This window comes from Passer montanus, unplaced genomic scaffold (assembly GCF_014805655.1).
Source record: "Passer montanus isolate IOZ18808 unplaced genomic scaffold, ASM1480565v1 scaffold157, whole genome shotgun sequence".
NCBI classification, from domain to species: domain Eukaryota; kingdom Metazoa; phylum Chordata; class Aves; order Passeriformes; family Passeridae; genus Passer; species Passer montanus.
Window position 1 is genome coordinate 46,182 of NW_024362827.1, and position 20,860 is coordinate 67,041.

The 20,860-nt window shown below is 47.1% G+C and overlaps 1 protein-coding gene across 1 annotated transcript; it reads left to right on the forward strand.

Annotated features, from left to right (window-relative positions):
• The first annotated feature begins 803 nt into the window (after nucleotides 1-803).
• ELK4 (ETS transcription factor ELK4) lies at nucleotides 804-19,924 on the forward strand. Its single transcript, XM_039702570.1, has 5 exons — nucleotides 804-825; nucleotides 6,117-6,332; nucleotides 7,579-8,508; nucleotides 10,654-10,770; nucleotides 11,925-19,924. Exons 2-5 carry the CDS (start codon nucleotides 6,126-6,128, stop codon nucleotides 12,021-12,023), a joined length of 1,353 nt encoding a protein of 450 aa, XP_039558504.1. The 5' UTR covers nucleotides 804-825; nucleotides 6,117-6,125; the 3' UTR covers nucleotides 12,024-19,924.
• The last annotated feature ends 936 nt before the right edge of the window (nucleotides 19,925-20,860 follow it).

Below are 20,860 nucleotides of genomic sequence, written 5' to 3' on the forward strand. Positions count from 1 at the left end.
AAGTTTCCCATCCCCTCTGTGTGTCCCAAACCTTCCCTGGGCCCTCATATCCTAAAAATAAAAATATTTAGGAAAGGAATAATGCTGATCCAAGTGTGGAAAATCAGGGGAATTTGGGCTGTCCATACTCAGTGGTGCCCAGGCAGGGATGGAGGAGCAGAGAGACTGCAGCAGGAATTACACAAAACCCGCTTTAAAATCCCCTTTTCCCCCTGTTTTCCATCAGGTTGAACATTAAAAGCCATGTGTGATGATCAAAGCTGGTTTTGATAACAAAAGGGGCCCCTTTTGTCAGGATTGAAACCCCCAGAAATGTGCTTGGCTCCTCTGCTGCCAACCTGAGGCTGCAGAGAGCCCCGTGGAAATCCTGATGTCATTGCTGTCCTTCATGGTTGTTCCTGCTCTTGGCCAGTTCACAAGGGCCAGAAAACACTGAGGAAAAACTGGAAAATGCAAAGAAAAAGAAATATTTCTTTCTCAGGACTCAGAAGCTGAAACAGCTGGTTCCTAACCCCAAAAATTTTTGCTAAAACACCTAAATTTCATCTCAAGTAACTCAATTTTTGAGCCAGCGAGACAAAATTTATTGCAACATTTGTTTTGAGTTAAAAAAAAAAAATAAAAGAGAGGCTTGGAGTGGGATTAGGCAATGAAAACTCTGGAGCAGCTCTTATCATGAGGACATCCTTCAGCATTTCCTTCCAAGGAACTTCCTGCCCTGATAACCACGGCTTCTCCTGCACAATAATCTGATTTTCCTGCCTGGATTGGGAGCCACGGTGCAGGGAATGCCAGAGGCAAGGGGAAAGCAAGGATTTCTTAGAGGTTGGGCTGCTTTTTCCTTATTTTTCCTTGATTTTTGGTGCTTGTTACAGATGGTTTGGTTGGATTGCTACTTGGAAAGCTGCCAGGGGTTGGGATTTTTTAAGGGAGTGTAGAATTCTGCATGTCTAGTTTGAATTCCTTGTTTACTTCCTTTATTTTACACATTTAAGAGGTTTTTACCTGGCATTTCACCTGTGTGTGCTCTGGAAAAGGCCTCAGTTCACAGCAGGTTTTGTACAGCAGGTTTGTGGGGTTTTTTGGGATTTTTTTTCACAGTCGGCTCTTTCTAAAATTAATTAAAATTGATACAATCCTAAAAGTACCAGTTCAGGTGAGTCACAACCCTGGGAGGTGGAAAAGCTTTTGGGAAAGGTTTATTAGGGATGGAATATTGCTGATAAAACTGTTGCTTGGTTTTATTTTGATACCCATTTTAACTGGACACTTATCAACCATGGCCCACAACAAGAAAGGATGAGGATGATTTATTTACTCATTTATTAATTGAACAAAGAGAGGGGAAAATCCTGCTAGATTTTGATGCTTTCACTGTGGGTTTGGGCCTGTGACCTCCAAAATTCTCCTTCAGCCACGAGTGTTTGTTTTCCTGGGGCAGCCCCCAAGGCCTGTGTGCAGAGCAGTGGTGCACAACAGAGCAGGGATGAGGGGCTGCACAGCTCCTGCTGCTCTCTCCTGCCCTTCCCAGAGTGCTGAAACCTGGGATGCCTGGCAAGGGCTGCAGTCACAGCAGGCTCTGCTCTCCTGCCTTTTTCCTGCCTTTTCCCTGCCTTTTTCCTGCCTTTTTCCTGTTGTTTTTTTTTTCCTGTTTTTTTTTCTGTTTTTTTTTCCTGTTTTTTCCCCTGGTTTTTCTTTTTGGTTTTTTCCCTTGGATTTTTTTTTCCTGGAAGTTTTTTCCCTTGGATTTTTTCCCTGGATTTTTCCTGTATTTTCCTATCATTTCCTGGAATCTAAGCCTTGATTTTCTCACCTCCACCACGAGCTTCCCCAGACCTGTACCTGCCTTTACCCCGGTTTTTATTTCGGGGCTGGAAGCCCTTTCTGTGTCCCCAGGGCCCTTTCTGGGCTGTCCCCTGGCTGTGACACCCGGCTTTCCTTTCCTTTCCCTTTCCCTTTCCCTTTCCCTTTCCCTTTCCCTTTCCCCTTTCCCTTTCCCCTTTCCCTTTCCCATTTCCCTTTCCCATTTCCCTTTCCCTTTCCCTTTCCCTTTCCCTTTCCCTTTCCCATTTCCCTTTCCCATTTCCCTTTCCCATTTCCCTTTCCCATTTCCCTTTCCCATTTCCCTTTCCCATTTTCCTTTCCCATTTTCCTTTCCTTTCCTTTCCGCTTTTCTTCCTGCCTGGGGGCCTGACAAGGATTTGGTTTTTTTTTGTTCAGCCCATCTGCAGAAGTCATCAGGCTGCAGATGCTTCAGCAGAGGCTGCTGCAACAAATGGAGGTGAAAGATTCTTGGAGATTATTTGGGTTGAGTCAAAGCACAGGAAACGTGCCAGGAGACCTCGAAGGAGGGGGTTAGGACTGGCCTAACCCCTAATCCCGCCTTTAGTCCCTTCCCAGGCCACACAGAGGGTGAATATTTGGATTTTTTGTGCCGCTTCCTCACATTGCCAGGAAAAGCCAAACCTGCAGGCCCTGTAATCCCACGGAGGGGAAGAGACAAATCCCAAATGCTGCTTTTCCTGGACAAACTCCTGCAAAGGGCAGGCCTCCAGCAGAGCTGCAGCAGCAGGGCAGGCTCAGGTTTTTTGGGAGCTCTGTGCCAAACCCTGGCAGCTCCTGCTGAGCTCCCAGGGTCACCCGTAGGCGTCGGAGAAGATCTCAAGACAATAATAGTGCTCTATTTTAGCTGCCTCATTACAAAGCAGAGCTGCCCTCTGCCTCCAGCAACTATTTTTTCCTCCTGCTCACACGGCGCAGGGAGGGAAAGGCTCTCAGCTTCATTCCCTTTTCCTCTTAGGAGGGAAAAGCACCTTCACAAAAGGATGGTTTCAGCAGGTTTGGTAATTTGTTTGTGATTATCGGTGTGCTCGTCCTGGAGGAAATGCGGTTGGGCTTGGGAGGGGATTTTGTGCTGCTGGGGAGCTGAGAGGAGCAGAGTGGGGCTGTTGAGGAAATGTAAAAGTTGAAATGCTGTTTACAAACTGAGAGAACGTTTCAGCCTCACTCGTGTGGGGCAGGGGGTTCTTGAGCCGTTTCTCATCCCTGGTGCCAGGGGAAGGCTCAGGAAAGGCAGAGCTGCCTCCTGCCCTGGCTGCTGGAGGAGCAAAAACCTTTTCCTCACATGGGTGGTGCTCAGCTCACCCGTGCTGGTTTTCATTTTACATCTTGTGTGATGGGCTTTTTTTATATTCTGCTTTTTCCTGGAGAAACAAGAGGTTTTTTGTGTATTTTTCTAGTTGGGTACTAAAGTTAAATGAGACACAACATTGTCTCCTGATACACATTGGACTTTCCCAGCTAACAGCTCTCTGGGGGACTCTGGAGGGGCAAAATCCACCTGTGATCCCCTGGCTTTGCCAAGGTTGTTTTCTGGCCATCCCTTTGGACAGAACCTCCAGAAAAACTCCACCTTTCCATTTCTTTGAAGTCTCCATGAGGTTCCACTGCGGGATCTCCATCATTCCCTGGAGATGAATGCAGTGAACATTTAATAAAGGGGAATATTCATTGTGTTTTGTGCAGTAAACCCATCCATGAACAATACCAGAGTACTCTGTGCTCCTGTTCAGTGACAGCCAGGGATCAGTGAGGCCTCTCCACCCTTTTAATGTTTCTCAGAGAAGACTTTTCCAAGCTGGGGATGTGCCATGTGTCCTCTGAGTGATGGACAGAATCGTGACACGCCTGGGGCTGCACATGCCAGGAACATCAGGAGGAACTTGATCAGAATTGCTCTCCAGTACAGTCTGTAGCTCTGCCCCTGGCTGAGGATCCTTCCAGCTGGAAAATGCAGGATTTGAGCAGCATGAACTCTTTAACTTTGGTAACGCTCCTCACAGGGCTTAGCTCATCTCTGGGAAAGGTGCTGGGTGTTTTTTTCTGTTTGTTTTTTAATATATAGTATTTTCCATCATTTTGGCCTCTCTTTGCGTGCTGTTTTACAGAACTTTGTGCTGCTTTGGGCTTCTCCAGCTGGATTCCAGACCAGCTGTGACCTGGGCAGCAACGCTTGGCTTGGGTCAGCTTGGAATTAACAGCAAGGTGCAACTTCCTAAGGGAAGCAGCCCCATGAAATAACACCAGTTCAGTTCTGGGGTGAAAGCTGCGTGGATTTTTAGCAGGAGGGGTGGGGAAAAACAAAAAAAAAATCCTTTGCCACTGTGAAATCCTGTTGCTAATCTGCTTTCCACGTTGCATCAGTTTGGTGCAGTGCTCCCAGAGCGCTGGAGATAAACGCAGCGTGGGAATAAATCACTCAGCTTGGTTTGCCTGCTCTCTCTTAGCACATCTCCGTGCTCCTGACAGCTCTGCTGGGTGCCAGAACCAAGTCCTCGTGCTCTCCACCACGTGTGGCTGCATCATCCCCCGGAGAGCGGGGCCCTGGCGTTCCCAGCCTGGCGTGTTGGGGGTAAATGGCAGCACCAGGCGGTCCTGGAAGGGTTTTAAAGTGTTTTCCTGGGCCCTAAATCCTGTAGGGATCAGCTGGCACAGCACAGAGCAGTGTGGGAAGAGTCTGGAAGCACAGCCTCCAGTTTCTTCGAGTGCCGAGCAATTAATTTGGGCAAGCAGGGAGTTGTACGTGTGCAGTAATTAACAGGGAAAGCACCTCGGGCCAGCCTGACGAGGGGGTGTGGGTGTCCTTCACTTGCAGATTGCTCCGTGTAATTGCAGCACTTCACCTGCCTGGATCAATGTCACATCAGCCCGTGTGCCATGAGGCAGGGATTCTGCAGAAGGGCTGCAATGCCACGGGCTGTGCCCACAAAGGTGCCCACACAGGTGCCATGGCCTGGGCACCTCGTTTCCCCCAGAGCTGGGTGTGAGCTCAGCTCTAATCCTGTCCCTGGGCTCCCTGAGTGCTCAGCTCTCCCCTGGACACAGTTCCCTTCCTTATTTAGGGCTGGCTAAGTGCTGGGCACTAATGAGATTGGAATAAAAGGCTTTGGGAGCAAGGAGGAGCTGGCAGGGCAGGCTGAGCCTGGGTGCACAGGGACAGCACCCAGCACCAGCCTGGCTCCTGCTCCCCCAGCCTGGGCTTGGTGCCTTTGGAGCTTGGGATTGGTGTTTGAATATCAAACTCACCCAGATGGAGCCCCTGGACCCCCTTTCCTAGGGGGAAAAATACAGTGCTTATGAATATCCAGAATTATTTATGTTATTCACTATCCCAGAGCATTTTTCCTCTGTTTTTATTTCACAGGAAAAAGTTTAAGTTGTGTTATTTGAACAGTTCTGGACTAAGAGAATCGATAGGAGGTGCTGAATTAATATTTTGTCTGGCTTAATCCACACTGTCTCTTATCCAGAATGATGAGTGTTCTGCTGAAAAATATTTGAGGAAATATTGTTTGGTGTAGTCAGAGATGGTTGAGGTAAAATGTTATCTGCCTGATCTGTCCTTGATGAATTTATGCATCAACAACTTCAGAGCAGGAATCAACTGGCAGATATCAGTCCTAGAAAGTCCCAGCCTAAATCATTGACGTGGGTAAGACGTGGCAGGAATTAAGAACCAAGCACAGGCAGTGTTTGCAATAATTTTAATTTAGTTCTGTGTTTACTCTCATTAAAAAAAACCAGGGGTGATACCTGGAAAACAAAGATTTGAGGGGAGATTGGGGTGATTGAGAGGCTGGACTGGAAACTGAGGGGAAAATTGAGTTGTTTTGGCTCTGGCATCTTCCTGGAGCTTTGCAGTTCCCTCTGAGGTGGGAGCAGGAGGGAAAGGAGGAGCTGAGGGGGTGCTTTGAGCCCTACCTGGGTGTACCTGAGCTCTCTCTCACAGAGCAGCACAAGCCAGAGTGGGTGAACATGGAACAACTTGGAAACATTTTTTTTGGGGGTAGTGACTCACTGCAACTTACCCAAAGTGACCTGATTTAGTTAAATGAGGCTAAATATAACCCATGTGAAAAGTACTGACATGTGGGAGGAGACGCCAGAGTTGGCACTCAGCCCCTCAGTTCTGCAGGGAACATCTTTCACGACTGGTGACTAATAGTTTTTTACTCTTGCTGGCTTTGGAAATAACAATCCCTGCTCCATTCCCCCCCCAGCTTGTAGGGAGAGAGAAGGGAAATGCTCCGGCCTTAACCTGCCTTTGTGACTTGCAGCTCTCTGCTATGGACAGTGCCATCACCCTGTGGCAGTTCCTCCTCCAGCTGCTCCAAGAGCCCCAGAACAAGAACATCATCTGCTGGACCTCCAACGACGGGGAATTCAAGCTGCTGCAGGCAGAGGAGGTGGCCAGGCTCTGGGGGATCCGCAAGAACAAGCCCAGCATGAACTATGATAAACTCAGCCGCGCGCTGCGCTACTACTACGTGAAGGTAGGGTGGAAATCCTGCTCCAATCCTCATCCCTCTCAGCTAAGGAGCTTTGTGCCCTCCTCCTCCAGGGCAGGGGTGGCACTGCTGTGCCTCTGCCAGGTTGAAGGAAGTTGGGCTGCTTTGTTTAAAGGTGTTGGGTTTGTTTTTCGTTCCGTTTGTTGCTGCGCTGATTCCTCCTTGCTGGTTGTTTTGGGATGTTCTGGTGGCTTGGTGTCTTTGCTAATACAAATTTGCCTTTGGATCCTCATCCCCCTTCCAAAAATACACACCCTTGCAAGGGTTAAAACCCAGGTAAAGCACAGAGAGAGAGGATGATGATGGAGAGCGTGAATATTGCACCACTTCCAGATCTTTTTTCTCTTTACGTTTCTTTCTTTCAAAAGAAACATTTTCCATCCCTAAGTATTTTTATTTTCTCTGCGCATTCAGAATTTCACCTTCACTTTGACCATTGTTTTCAGCCCAGCAGAGTAAGAAGCTTTTGTTTATCCAACATCTTCGAGTCTCACCTTTGTTTCCCTTTATCCCACGGCTGCTCGTGTGTGAGTGGAGCAGATAAAAATAACCCCCAGTTTCTGAGGAGCCTCAGCCCGGAGCAGGTGGGAGGTGCTGCTGTTCATTCCTGGGTGCCACAAATCTGCCTCGGTGCTGAGAGATCTCAGCAACAATCGGGGGATGATAAATAAGGATAATTCCAAGTCCAAAGTGTGTGTGGCATTTCGCTGAGGAGCAAAACAAGTTTGACAGATGCTGTTCTGTGGTATTGAAATAACTGATTAGCCTGCATTCTGCTGACGAGTTCAGCTGCTTATTTTCCTTTATTATCATCTTATTAAGAATAAAGGTGGTTTGATTTGAAGTGCAAGCTCTCAGTTCTGCACTCCTGGAGAAACCCTTTAGCAAGTTCTTCTATTAAATTACCCGTAGTGTTCCCAGCTGAGTGATCCTTGCTGGGGGTAATGGGCATTTTTTGATGTTACACAGGATTTCTTGGCAGTTTTTAGGCTGTTTTTAGTATGTTTAATGTCAGGTTAAGCTCACCTGTTGCACTGTTTTGTCTGCCAGCTCCGAGAACAGAACTGGAACACGCAGGGTGTTTTTAAAACGGGAAAAGAAGAAACATTCTTTTTTTTTTTTTGGCTGAAAGATTACAGACTTTAATTCCTCTGCCTATTTTAGGCAGTGTTTGTAGGAAGAAAATTAATCTGAAGAAAGGTCTAAATATACTTTGTCTTCTTCCCCCCAGAATATCATTAAGAAGGTGAACGGGAAGAAGTTTGTGTACAAATTCGTGTCGTACCCAGAGATCCTGAACATGGATCCCCTCGTGGTGGGCCGGATCGAGGGGGACCCCGAAATGCCCGGCTTTGGGGAGGTCACCAGCACCCCCAAGGACGTGGAAAACTGTGGCAAGGAGAAATCCCAGTCCTGTGCTAAGCCCTCCAGCCGTAATGACTACATCCACTCAGGCCTGTACTCCTCCTTCACCCTCAACTCCCTCAACTCCTCCAGCGTGAAGCTCTTCAGGTCCATCAAGATCGAGAACCCTGCCGAGAAGCTGACGGAGAAGAAACCTCAGGACCCCACCCCTTCTGTCATCAAGTTTGTCACCATGCCCTCCAAAAAGCCTCCCTCTGCCCCCCTGGTCTCCACCACTTCAGCAGTGGCTGTCCCCTCCACGGCTTCTGCCACCCCCAGCGTGACCTCCTCGCTCCCCCTGGGCTCTGAGGAGACTCTGCAGACCCTGGAGACGCTGGTCCTGCCCAAGCTGAGCGTCCCTGAAGCTCCTCCAGCCCCTCTGCCAAACCTGAGCGCCAGCTTCACCCCGACCCCGCCCATGCCCTCAGTTTCCCCCGCCCTGCAGGTGCCCTCCACGCCGCCCTCGCCGCCCCTGAGCTCCAACCCCGACCTGGACATTGACACGGACATCGAGTCTGTGGCTTCCCAGCAGCTGGAGCAGGCCCAGAGCCTCCAGCACCAGTCCCCAGAGCCCAAAGAGCAGCAGGATTCAGCTGGGCTGGAGAAGGAGTTTGCCAATCACCTCTCCAGATCGAAAAAACCCAAAGGGCTGGAGCTGGCTCCCACTCTGGTCATCACAGGCAGTGATCCCAGTCCTCTGGGCATCCTGAGTCCTTCTCTGCCAACTGCTTCTCTTACTCCAGCACTTTTCTCTCAGGTGACCAAATCCCCTTTAAATTCCCTTCCTGGTTTCTTTTTTTTTTTTCTTTTTTGTTTAAACTAACAATAGTGATAATGTTATGCTTGAAAACAGCAAGTGGGAAGTGAATAGTTCATTGTATGCAGAGATTTGAAACTCAGGATGTCACTCCCTGGTTGTTGTGTTTTGGTTTTTTTTTTAATTAAACACAAGTTTGGTGTTAATTCACCCCAAAGTGTGCCCAGGTGCTGGGCATGCACACAGGGCTGGCATGTGGAGGCAGAACCCAAACCAGCTCCAGCAGGATCTTTGTAAACATTGCCAGGGGAATGCTGAATTATTCCTAAATCCTTCAGCTGGGCCTGAAAACCCTTCAAAACCAGACCCACAGAGGTGTCTGCTGAGCTGTTTTTACTCAGTTTGTAGCATTTAGCTAAAGCCAAAGTCTTGTGAGCAAGCAGCAATAAGAGCAGCTGCTTAATTTGGTTGTTATCTTTGTGTGGGAAAGGAAAGCTTTCATGTCTCATGGAAAACTTGGAAGGGAACTGAATCCAGCAGGGCTGTTAAATCATTCTGTATCTGTGTGATCTCTCCCCTGCAATAAATTGGAATTAAAATGAAACCATGGGGAAGCTGCTGGTTGAAAACTGAAGTGGCTGAAGACAGGGGAGAAGTAAAAAAAAACCAAAATCCAAGTGGAATTGTTCTTTTGGCACCCTGGGAAGTGCTTGGCTGGTGAACCTGGGATATTCAGGGGCTGGATGGAAACTCCTTTTGTTGTTCTGGCATTGGTGGCACCAGGAGCGGCCTTGAGGCTTGTGGGTTTTTCCTTCTTAAATCCAGAATCCCGCTTTTCCAGAGGGCTGGATTGGAGGAGGAGCTGCTCTGCTGTGGCTGCCAGCAGGATTTGGGGAGAAAAAGGGATGGATTGCTCAGGCAGGGGAGGGAGAGAGAGCTGGATGGGGCTGGCAGGGAGGAGGGGAAGGAGGGGATGGATGGGAGTTCTGGCAGCTGAGGGGGTGTTGTGGCTGGAATTCCAGGGAAAGGCTGGAATTCTGTGGGAAAAACTGGGATTTCCCTGCTGGAATTCCAGGGTAAAGGCTGGAATTCTGTGGGAAAAGCTGGGATTTCCCTGCTGGAATTCCAGGGTAAAGGCTGGAATAGCCTGGGAAAAACTGGAATTTCCTTGCTGGAATTCCAGGGTAAAGGCTGGAATTCCGTGGGAAAAGCTGGGATTTCCCTGCTGGAATTCCAGGGTAAAGGCTGGAATTCTGTGGGAAAAGCTGGGATTTCCCTGCTGGAATTCCATGGGGAAGGCTGGAATTCTGTGGGAAAAACTGGAATTTCCTTGCTGGAATTCCAGGGTAAAGGCTGGAATTCTGTGGGAAAAGCTGGGATTTCCCTGCTGGAATTCCAGGGTAAAGGCTGGAATATCCCTGCTGGAATTCTGTGGGGAAGGCTGGAATTTCCCTGCTGGATTCCACAGGGAAAGGCTGGAATTCCACATTAAAATCTGGAATTTGCTCTGCTGGAATTCCACAGGAGAAGCTGGAATTGTGTGGGAAGGGCTGGAATTCCATGGGGAAAGGCTGGAATTTCCCTGCTGGAATTCCACAGTAAAGGCTGGAAAAGCTGGAATTCCATGGGGAAAGGCTGGAATTCCATGGGGAAAAGCTGGAATTCCGTGGGGAAAAGCTGGAATTCTGTGGGGAAAAGCTTGATTTCCGTGGGGAAAAGTTGGATTTCTGTGGGGAAAAGTTGGATTTCTGTGGGGAAAAGTTGGATTTCTGTGGGGAAAAGTTGGATTTCTGTGGGGAAAAGTTGGATTTCTGTGGGGAAAAGTTGGATTTCTGTGGGGAAAAGTTGGATTTCTGTGGGGAAAAGTTGGATTTCTGTGGGGAAAAGCTGGATTTCTGTGGGGAAAAGCTGGAATTTTGTGGGGAAAAGCTGGATTTCCGTGGGGAAAAGCTGGATTTCCATGGGGAAAAGCTAGAATTCCGTGGGGAAAAGCTGGATTTCGTGGGGAAAAGCTGGATTTCTGTGGGGAAAAGCTGGATTTCTGTGGGGAGAAGCTGGAATTCCATGGGGAAAGGTTGGAATTCCATGGGGAAAAGCTGGAACTCCCTGGGAATGCCTCTGACAGCCCTTGTGGTGCCCTTGCAGACGCCCATCCTGCTGACCCCCAGCCCCCTGCTGTCCAGCATCCACTTCTGGAGCACGCTGAGCCCCGTGGCCCCGCTCAGCCCTGCCCGCCTGCAAGGTGCTAACACCCTCTTCCAGGTGAGTCCCAGCTCTCCAGGGATGGTTTTTATCCAATCCCTTCCCAGCACACCCACAGGGATCATTTATTCCCAATATTTGCAGCAGAAATAAAGCAGGAGTTGTTGGTTCCGACCCCCTCTTGTAGCTTCTGAGGGCATTAATTTTATTTTTTTACCTGGTTTTGTTTCAGGATGTTGTAAATGTTGGTGTTTTAGGGATGGTTGGAATTGATCTCTCTTTAGAGAGAGATTATTCTTTTTTTTAAATCTGTTCTTCCTGTAAAAATTTCCTCCCTGTACCTTTTTTTGGTTGGGATTTTTCTGAATTTTAGAAATTTTCTACTCTATTGATTGCTCCAATCACTCCTGATGAAAAATAGTAATTAATATCACAACTAATGAGGAGAAATAGTATGTGTTTGATCTCTGTAGTGATGTGTGGCACAGTTTTTGATGATTTTTATGGAGGAAATCCATAAAATTCTGCCCTGTGAGGGTGGAAAGGCCCTGGCACAGTTGCCCAGAGAAGCTGTGGCTGCTCCTGGATCCCTGGAAGTGTCCAAGGCCAGGATATTTTTTACTATATAGGAAAAAAAAAATCCACTCTATTTGAAAAAAAAAACCCTCCTTTAGTTGTAATTCTCATGTTTTTCCCTCACACTTCCACTCTGGCCCTGGAATTACCACATTTGCTGCCTGAATTTGCTGAGGCAAAGGGTAGAATTTCATCAATTTAATTATTTTTTATTTAATTTCTTTAAAATTAAAGAATTTAATGAAATCTTCTAGGTTGGGATCTGTCATCTCCATGGAGATGAAGGAAGTTCCTCATCTGTACCATGAGCACAGGGAATAAACAAGGAGGGCTGAAATAACACTGGATATTTCAGCCTGGAAACAGCTGCTAATTAACTGAGGGGCAATTTAGACCCTGTTTTCCTCAGAACCTGGATTAAAATCACATTTTAATGAGGGTATGGGGTCACTGTGACACCTCTTGGCATTAAAAAATAAATTAAAAGTGAGAAGCCAAGAGCATCCTTGACATCTGGGGTGGTTTTGCTTTGTTTTGTTGTTGCATTTGGGTTTTTTTCCCCCCTCCTTTGTGCACAGATATGGGAGGAACATTGAATTAAAGTGGTTTTTTTTGCTGATTCTTGTTTTATCTCTTAGTTTCCATCCGTGCTGAACAGTCATGGCCCATTTACACTCTCTGGACTGGATGGACCCTCCACCCCTGGCCCCTTTTCCCCGGATCTGCAGAAGACATAGCACATGGAATTCCTGCAGAAGGACACAGTGGGCAAGGCAAACATGGGACACTTCCCTTCTGCCACCTTTTTTTAAAACAAGCAGTTTGTAATTCCACAGAGATTCTCAACAGTTGGAGTTGTTGCCATTCCCGAATCAAAAAAAAAAAAAAAGCCTTTTTTTGTGCAAAAATTCCCCCTTTTTTTGGAAGAACCCAGGTTGGGAATGTATATGCAAACGCCTTAATAGGAGCTGCAGCTCCAGTCTCTTCTCCTCCTCAATTTGGAAGGTTTTTCCCCATTCCAAAAGGAATTTTGGGTGGTGTTGCAGCAACTGAGTCTGCACTGACTGCAGCAAACAGCACCAGAGGAGGCTTTTCTCTGTGACTCTTGAAAAACAAACAAACAAAACCCTCTGTTCTTCTGCTTCCCGTGCTCATCAAGGAGAACCCTGAATCCTGATGGAAGCTGGCATTCCAGGAGGAGCTTGGGAATGGGGTGTGTGCTGCCAGCTGTGCCCTGGGGCACCACGACTTGAGCAGCAACAAAAGCACCGGGGCTTTTCTGCTGCCCTTGTCTCTATTTTTTTTTTCTTTTGTTTTGTTTTTTGCAGGGAGAAATTATTTTTTTTTTCAAGGATTTATTCCAAGTTTATGTCCAGGACAATTCTGTGGAGCCCCTGGGAGAAGAGGTGGGGCTGGATTTGGGATGTTTCCCTGCCCTCCTTCCCTTCCCAGCAATGGTTGGGATGAGCTCCTTCCACTTCTCACAGAGTTTGAATGCTGGAGTCCAAACATTTCTTGTGCCACAGCCTGGCAGCTCCCTGCTGGCTCAGCAGGATGGGAGGATTTTCTCTGCAGTTTTGGGGGATTTTCCCTGCAGTTCTGGGGGGTTTTCCTGCAGTTTTGGGGGATTTCCCCTGGGTTTTTGGGGGATTTTCCCTGGGTTTCTATCAGGGAAGTTGCTGCCTGACCTGCAATTCCAGAGCCCAGCAGGGTGAGTGAGAACAGCAACATCCCACAATTAGTGTTGCTCTTCTTTCCCCACAGTTCTGGAAAAGCTTCCTGCTTTTCCCCACGTGGAAAAGCTCCTCTTTTGCCAGCTCTGGTCCCAGGTTCTGCAGTGGAGCTGGTGATTTTGGGGTTTTTTTGGAGGGAGCACTGACCCAAACCAGGTTGAGGGGATTCCATGGGGTTTAAGCTCGTGGTAAATCTGCTTTCACCTCCTTGGTGTCCTGGATTCATGATGCAGGATTGTTTCCCAGAGCCGTTGGAGGTGAGATGGAATTTCTAGGTGGATTTTTACACCTCAGGAGGCCTTTTAAGAAAACTGAGGGGTGAAACAATGAGAGCTGCTCCTCTCTCAGCCCCTCAGCCTGGGAGTGTTGGGCTGTGGCTCTGTGTCCTTCCAATCTGGGGCATCTGATGTCAGGCAGCAACTTCTGGCTTTGAGTTGGGGGTGTCAGAGGATCTTCCCCACCAAATGTTCCCAGAAAACAGCTGGAGACATCTCTTCCTTCATCATCCTCCGAGCTGCCACGAGCAGAGGAAGATTTTCCCCTCTCCAGCACGAGGAGCTGACAGAGCTTGCTGTAAATACTGCACCTATTCCGTGGAAAAGTGGTGAACTCAAACTTTTCCAGAGGTTTTTTTTTGTTTTTCCTTCTGCCACTTTTGCAGGCTTGGAATTCCCTTTAAAGCCACAACACCCAGGACTTTTCTTTTCCTGCAGTGATGTTCCCTTTCTATGTCCTGACATTGAGATACAGAAAAACCACTTTTGTGTGTTCCTGACGTGACACCTGGGACAGGTGGGTGGAACAGAGTCGCTTTTTTTGGGCATTGTTCACCTGCCCAGGGGAAAAGTGGGAGAAAAAAATATTCCTTTTTCAGGTGGAGAAGCAGGGAGTGAGCTCATGGAGTGACCTGTCTTCCTGTTGGCTCCTGTCAGAGGCAAAAAATGCTTCACATTTAGACATCAGCAGATGCAGGAGGAAATTCCTGCACCAGCAGCTCTTAAAATGTGCAATATTGACCTTTTTTTTAATTTTATTTTTATTTTTGAAATGCAGAAGCGAAGCTGCAGGTGATCATGAAGAGCAGGCATCTGGAATTTTTGTTTTTGGTTTGCATGTTTGGAGCCTGCTCTGGGAAATTTCTAGAGTTTGTATAAATAGCAGCACTTTGGTTGGTTCAGGTTGGCCAATTTTATGCCTACCAAATACTTGGACTTTTGACATTTGCAGGCTGGGATTCGAATTGAAAATTCATGAATGAGCACTAAAAACTTGCAATTTAATTGCTTCCCTTCCCCCTTGTTCCCCTGTGGAGAAAAGCCAAGTTTAACTGTTGAAAATTTGTGCACTTAATTCTTTGTGAGCTTTTATGGCTTTGGGCAGAGGGTCAAGCCCAAAAAAAAGTTCTTTGTGGGCTCCTGCTCCTCTCCAAGAAGCTTCCCAAAATTGCTGTGCCACAGAGATCCAGCTTTTCCTGTGGAAATGCAGCCTGGATGGGAAGCTTTCCACCAGGAACAAATGAGTGTGGACAGGATGAGAAGCTCAGGAGGCAGCTGGGGAAGGGAGAGGAGGTGGGAGAGGAGCAGCCCGTGCTGCCTTTTCTCCGCTGCAGTTTTCAGGTCACTGAAGGGAATATTTCCTTTTGATGTGCTGCCTCTTGAGGCCCCTGGACTGACAGGGAGCTGCCAGCTCCTCCTGGGTCCCGTTCCTGACAGAGCTCCCTGGGGGCTCAGCTCTGTCACCTGCTGGTTCTTTAGGTCACTTCAGGAGCACTTTTGTGCAGCTCCTCACAATTTGTTTTTAATTTAGCCTAAGGCAGGTGGGCTTAGAGTAGATTCTGGTTTAGTTCTGTACCGTGGTGATTTAAAAAAAAAAAACAAAACAACAAAAAAAATTTAAAAATGCAGCATTACAGAAGCTTTTTTTTTTTCCTTAGGTTCCTGTTGCTGGAGTAGCTTTGGTTTTGTGGAATGCTTGGTAATTTTTGCATCAGTTTGTTCCTGGCTGGCTTGGGTTGTGTGGGAGGTCAAAGCATTTTGGTAGAAGACAGACAAGAACCCAGCATCCTCCCCAGGTCCTGGAGGTGGGAATAAACCCCTGCTGTTGGTCACACCTTCCATGAAACCCAAACATTCAAATTCCCTAGGATTTAGGGAATCCTGGAAGCTGAACTCGTGTCTTGCTTCTGGAAATCTCTTTTTGTTTTGCTTTATTTTTCCATGGGGAGCTGCTGCTGCTGCCTGGCTCTCTTTGGGATCCTGGATTTTCAGTTCCTGGCAGGAGCAGCTCCTGGAAGCAGGAAAATGGCCCATGGCCATGGAGCCCTGGGTGTTCTGTCTGTCCTGGGGAGGTGATCCTGGTAAAAGGGTGATGGAGGAATTTTGGGGTTGTTTTAGCAGCAGCTTTAGGTTTAGAGCTTTGTTTCAGAGCCGTCCTCAGCAGGGGATGCAATTCCTGTGCCCAGCTTTTGGCACATTCAAGCTCTGGTTTGCAATAGGAAGGGATAAAATCCCTGGGGTTGGACAATTCCTTGTTTTCACTTGCAGCATCCCAGCTTTGTGTCCATGGAATCCTTGGGGTGATGGGGTGGTGTGTGAGAACAGAAGGGCTTTGGTGGGGATCATTTCCCCCCGATGCATTTTCAGACCTCAGCTATCTCCCAGATGGAACATTTTGGGTTTTTGGCGTTGATTCAGGGGGCAGTGAAGCTGCTGAGGTGCAGATCTCCTTGTCCAGCTTCCCCCAGGCCGGGGAGCTCCATCCCTGGGGCTCCAGCTGGGGTGGGGGGGAGTGAAGGGCCCTGCTCCCCTCCTGGAGCTTTTCCTCCAGCTGAGACCAGCTCTGCCCCTCTGGTGGGTTCATTCCTTTATTCACCTCGTTCTGCTCCTGTTTTCTGGCAGTTTTGATGTGCTCTGCAGTTGAACCTCTCCATTTTTAAGGCAGATTTGTTTCCAGTCCATCTCAGTGTCAGCTCTGGAAATCATCCTCAGCAGTGGGTCAGAGAACGTTGTTAAAATCCACAGGAACTGAAAAACTTCTGAGTTTTGGTGGCTGTTTTGGTTTGTTTCCTTCCTCAGCTCTGTGAGGAATAGAATCTGGATCTGGAAGAGTAGAAATGGGGGAAAAAAAAAGAAAATAAGAGACCTCTTGGCCTCTGAGCTGGTGGGGTGATTTTGTCCTCAAAATCAGAGTGGGGCGTTGCAAGCAGCCCCTGAGAGGAGCCCCAAATCCTTGAGTATTCACTCAGGAGCTCTCCAGGGTGTTTGATGAGGGTGCTGCTGCCTAAACAGAGGTTCGTGGGTTGATTTGGAGTTCATTAAGCAGCAATTAGCAGTGGCTGTTGAGTGTGAGCAGATCCAGGGGAGTGGGACAGGAGCTGCTGGAATCAGAGCTGGCAGAGGAAGATTTTGGGATCAAATGCAGTTGATCCCAAAAGTTTTATGTCCCTTTGCCTTGGGGAATGTTTATTCCCCTCAGGTTTTAGAGCTCAGAAGTTGATTTGGAATAATAAAACTGGGAAAAAAAATGCAAAAGGGAGAAAAATCTAGGGAAACACAGCAGTTGTGTGTGAGATCTGGAATTGATCGGGGGGTGAATCCTTCCCCAGCAGGAATTCTGGGAGGCCAGAATCCTGGGAATCAGCACACATCCAGCAGCAGCTGCTCCAGCTTCCTGGGCTGGGCAGGTTCTTTGTGTCTTGGGGGGATTGAAATCAATTTAAATCAATTTAAATCCATTTTTAGCACCCCCACCCAGCTGTGTGTGTCCTGTTCATTCCTGGAGTGCACATCTGCTTTGGGAAGGTGATTTTGGCAGCTGCTCCAGCTTCCCTGGGCTGGGCAGGTTTTTGGTGTCTTGGAGGGATTGAAATCAATTTAATTTGATTTTTAGCCACTCCAGCACCCCCATTCCCATCCAGCTGTGTGCCAGTGTTGTCCTGTTCATTCCTGAGGCATTTTTGGGGCACAGAATTCCACTGGGAGCGACTGGGGAGGGGAGAGGTGGCTCTGGACAGAGAGAAATCCTTGGGAATGGAACCAAATCTTCCTCCAGAGCCTGGTTTTAGTCAGGAGGGCAAAACAGAGGAGCCACCAGGGCAGCGCTGCCCATTCCTGTCGGGATTCCCTGAAGGGCTCGGGGCAGAAAGGTGAAATTTTGGGTTTGGTTTCAGTCAATCCTGCACTGAGGGATTTTATTCCTGCCAGGAACAAGCAGGAATCAGGAGAAGGTGTTCCCTGCAGGTTGTTTTTCTGTCTGACCACAGGTGGGCAAGGCCTTGTTTCTCCCTGGATATTCCAACAAAATATCTGCTTCCTATAAATTATTTTGGAACAAAACCACCCTAAAACTGGCAAAAAATGAATTTTGTTTCCACCTCCCAAAGAAAGCAGCAGATTTTGCTTGTGGAGCTCTTCCAGGCCCTGATGAGAAGCACACTCTGAGATGAAAATTTGTATTTTTTTTTAGATTCCTCAGTGTTTAAAGTCTGCCTGGAGCACACGTGGGTCATGCCTGGCAGGATGTGTTCCCAAAAATCCAGATAAATATCCCCATCCTCCCTCTGAGCAGATTCTGCACTCTGCAGTGGCCACTTTGAAATATTTTGCACTCCCTTGGGAGGATTTTTTGGGTTTTTTCCTTCTCTTTTAGCACTCAAATCAATCCTGCCCCAGCGCGCACTCGTGAGTTGCCAAAGGTTTATTTTTGACATTGTTGGTTGCCACATCTCCCGTTTAAAAAATGTCTTAAATGTGTTTTTGAGTAGTTTTGTGTGCATGGAACAGAAGTTTGGGCTTGATTTCAGAGATTTCTCTGCTGAGGTTGTGCTGGAGGAGGTTTTCATCTCAAACAGGAGAATCCTGAGCCTTGGAAATCAGGGATCGAGTGGAGACAGTGAGGAGAGGCTGCAGCTGATTCCAGCCCCATTTCAGCAGTGCTGTACCATAACTGGAAGCTGTCGTTGTTTATTTTGATTTTTTCCTTTCCTTTAGGGTGATTTCTCTGTGGTTTTGGGGCACGGGGAGGCTCTGAGGGTGGCCTGTGCATGGTTCCTGGAGTGTGCTGTGTGCTGGGGTGGGGGGGCTCCAATTTTCCAATCCCTGGCGTTGCTCTCAGCTCCCTGGGATCAGTTTTGGGGCTGTATTTTTATTTTTATTTTTCCCTAGCATGTCCTAACCCCTCCAAGCTTTGAAACTGCTTCCTAGAATTGTGTTGACTTTTTATTTTTTTGTTGTTATTGTGCTGTTGTTCAGTTGCACAGAGGTTTTTTTTTTCTGTATAAAACATACTTTTGAAACGTTTCATTCTCTGTGAACAGGGTTGAGATTTATTCTTTGTAGCTTTGAGAAAGATCCTGAAATTCCCTTTTCCAACCTGTTTTGTAGCCTGTTGCAGTGTTACCAGATGGCCTTATGTACGTCACAGTGCTTTGTGATGGGTACAGTAGCACATTTAATGCTTCTTCCCCTCTGTTTTTAGAGCTGAGAAGTTGATTTGGAATAATAAAGCTGGGGAAAAAAAAAAAAAAAGGGAAAAATTCCAGGGAAACACAGTGGTCGTGTCCCCTACAGGAGATCAGGGCAGCTGGAATTCATCATCCTTGTCCAGCAGGAATTCTGGGAGGCCAGAATCCTGGGAATCAGCACACATCCAGCAGCAGCTGCTCCAGCTTCCTGGGCTGGGCAGGTTCTTTGTGTCTTGGGGGGATTTAAGTCAATTTAAATCAATTTAAATCAATTTAAATCCATTTAAATCCATCTTTAGCCGCTTTGGGACCCCCGCCCAGCTGCGTGTGTTGTCCTGTTCATTCCTGGAGTGCACATCTGCTTTGGGAAGGTGATTTTTGGGGTGGTTCCTTGCTGGAATTTTCAGGCTGAGCCGGGTTCTTGGCAGTTTTTTGGGAGCTGGGAGCAGATCCCTCCCTCTGGAGCTCTGGGCTGGAGTTTTGCCTTTCCCAGTTTTACCTGGCTGGGATTTCCAGAACAATCAGTGGGGAAAACAACAGAAAGGGGGAACATTTCCAGTGGCTCTTTCCAGAACAGAGTTGCATTTTTCTTTTCTCTATAAATATATATAAATATATATATATTACAAATTCAAGAGGCAAAGTTTTGTTGTAGTGAGTGTCTGAAACTTCCTACACTGGAGACTTTTCTGGACAAGACAGCTGTAAAAGTCACCCCTTGTTCCAGCCAGGTGACCCTGCCTGGGACAGAATTGCTTCTCAGTCTAACTTTTTATTTTTAAATACCTTATTAGAGTATCTTAATGCCATTGTGTTTAAAAAAAAAATGCTGGTATGTAATGCAAGTACATAAATAGCCAAAGTTTTCAGTAATTGTTCAGTGTTACTAAATTTTGCTTTTATTTAACCTTCTGAGATAACATTTAGGAAGACCTTCAGCGTGTAAATCATCCTGAAAATTCAGAGTATGAGCAACTGGATTAGGGCAGGGATGGAGTTGTTTGAGCACATTTCAGGTTTGAATACAATCAGGAGGCAAAGCTTTTAAGATGCAAAAACTTCCTTTGCACTGTCCTGACACTTCAAAGTGACAAATGCTGCTTTGGCAGTGGCTCTTTGGGAATTGTTATTCAAACATCATGAAGGTCTTTCCTGAGAAATCAGGTGACTTTTTTCTATTGCTTCGATTTTTGTGCAAAAAAAAAAAATGCAACAAAATAAAAATCAATGTATTGCAATCTTTTTTTTTAAAAAAAATGGGGTGGGAATAGTTAAAGAAAACTATTTTATGTAAGAACTGACAGAGGGATTTTGCTTTGTATAATGCAAGCTGGCTTTAAAAAAAGCATTGTAGCAAATTATTCAAGTCAATCATATGTTAATAGTTATGTGCAACCAGACATGCAAAACAATTGTATTTTTTTAAATAAATATTTTTAACAAAGTTTCTGCTCATTTGACTTTTTTTTTTACTTTCAGTAGAGAAAATAGTTTCAGCTGCAGGGGATGTGATAAGGAGAGAGTTCATCAAAACTTGAGGTAAATTGTATTTTAAAGTTAAATCAGGTGCTATTCTGGTGAAAATAGGTTTTTTCCCCCTCTAAGTAGCCAAAGTGGAGATTGGAGTTGCCAAGCCCAAGAACTGTGGTGGTGGATTTTAACTGAGAAGAGACTGAGCTCTGTTTTACCAAAGCTGCCAGGCCAGAATGAGAGATGATTCCAGAGCTGCTGTGACACAAACTGAGGAGATTTCTTCCCAAATTTCGGTGCTCATTTCCTCCCAGCAGGGCCCAGAGATGCTCTCATGCTGGGAGGGGCTCAAGCAAGGCCAGATTGAGGGGTTTTATTTTGCTGTAAATGGCCTTTGCAGTCTGTGGTGGTTTCATCCCGGGTGATTGATTTGGGCAGGTCCAGGAGAGGAACAGTGGCATCCTGTGGAGCTGCAGAAGAATTACAGCCTGGGTGGGTTGGAATCAAATCCCAGAAGGGTTTGGGGTGGCAGGAATTTAGAAACCTCCTCATTCCATCCCAGGGTGCTCCAGCCTGGCATGGAATTGGGTTTGGTTTCATTATAGGATCACAGAATGGATGGGATTTGAGGCAGGAGGGTGTCCCTGAAGGTCAGGGATGAGCTAAACCCAGAATTCAGCTGCACTGACCCAATCCAAACTCGCCTTGAGGGAGGAAAATGGCAATTCAACAACTCCAGGCTCTGTTCTGCTGGGGTTTGTGGAGATATTTAATGGCAGGGAAGAGCTGCTGCTTGGAAAAATGGAAATTTCCTAAAGAATCCACGGCTGCCCCAACCCTGGAAGTGTCCAAGGCCAGGCTGGAGAAACCTGGGACAGTGGAAGTGTCCCTGGCCTTGGAATGAGAAGGT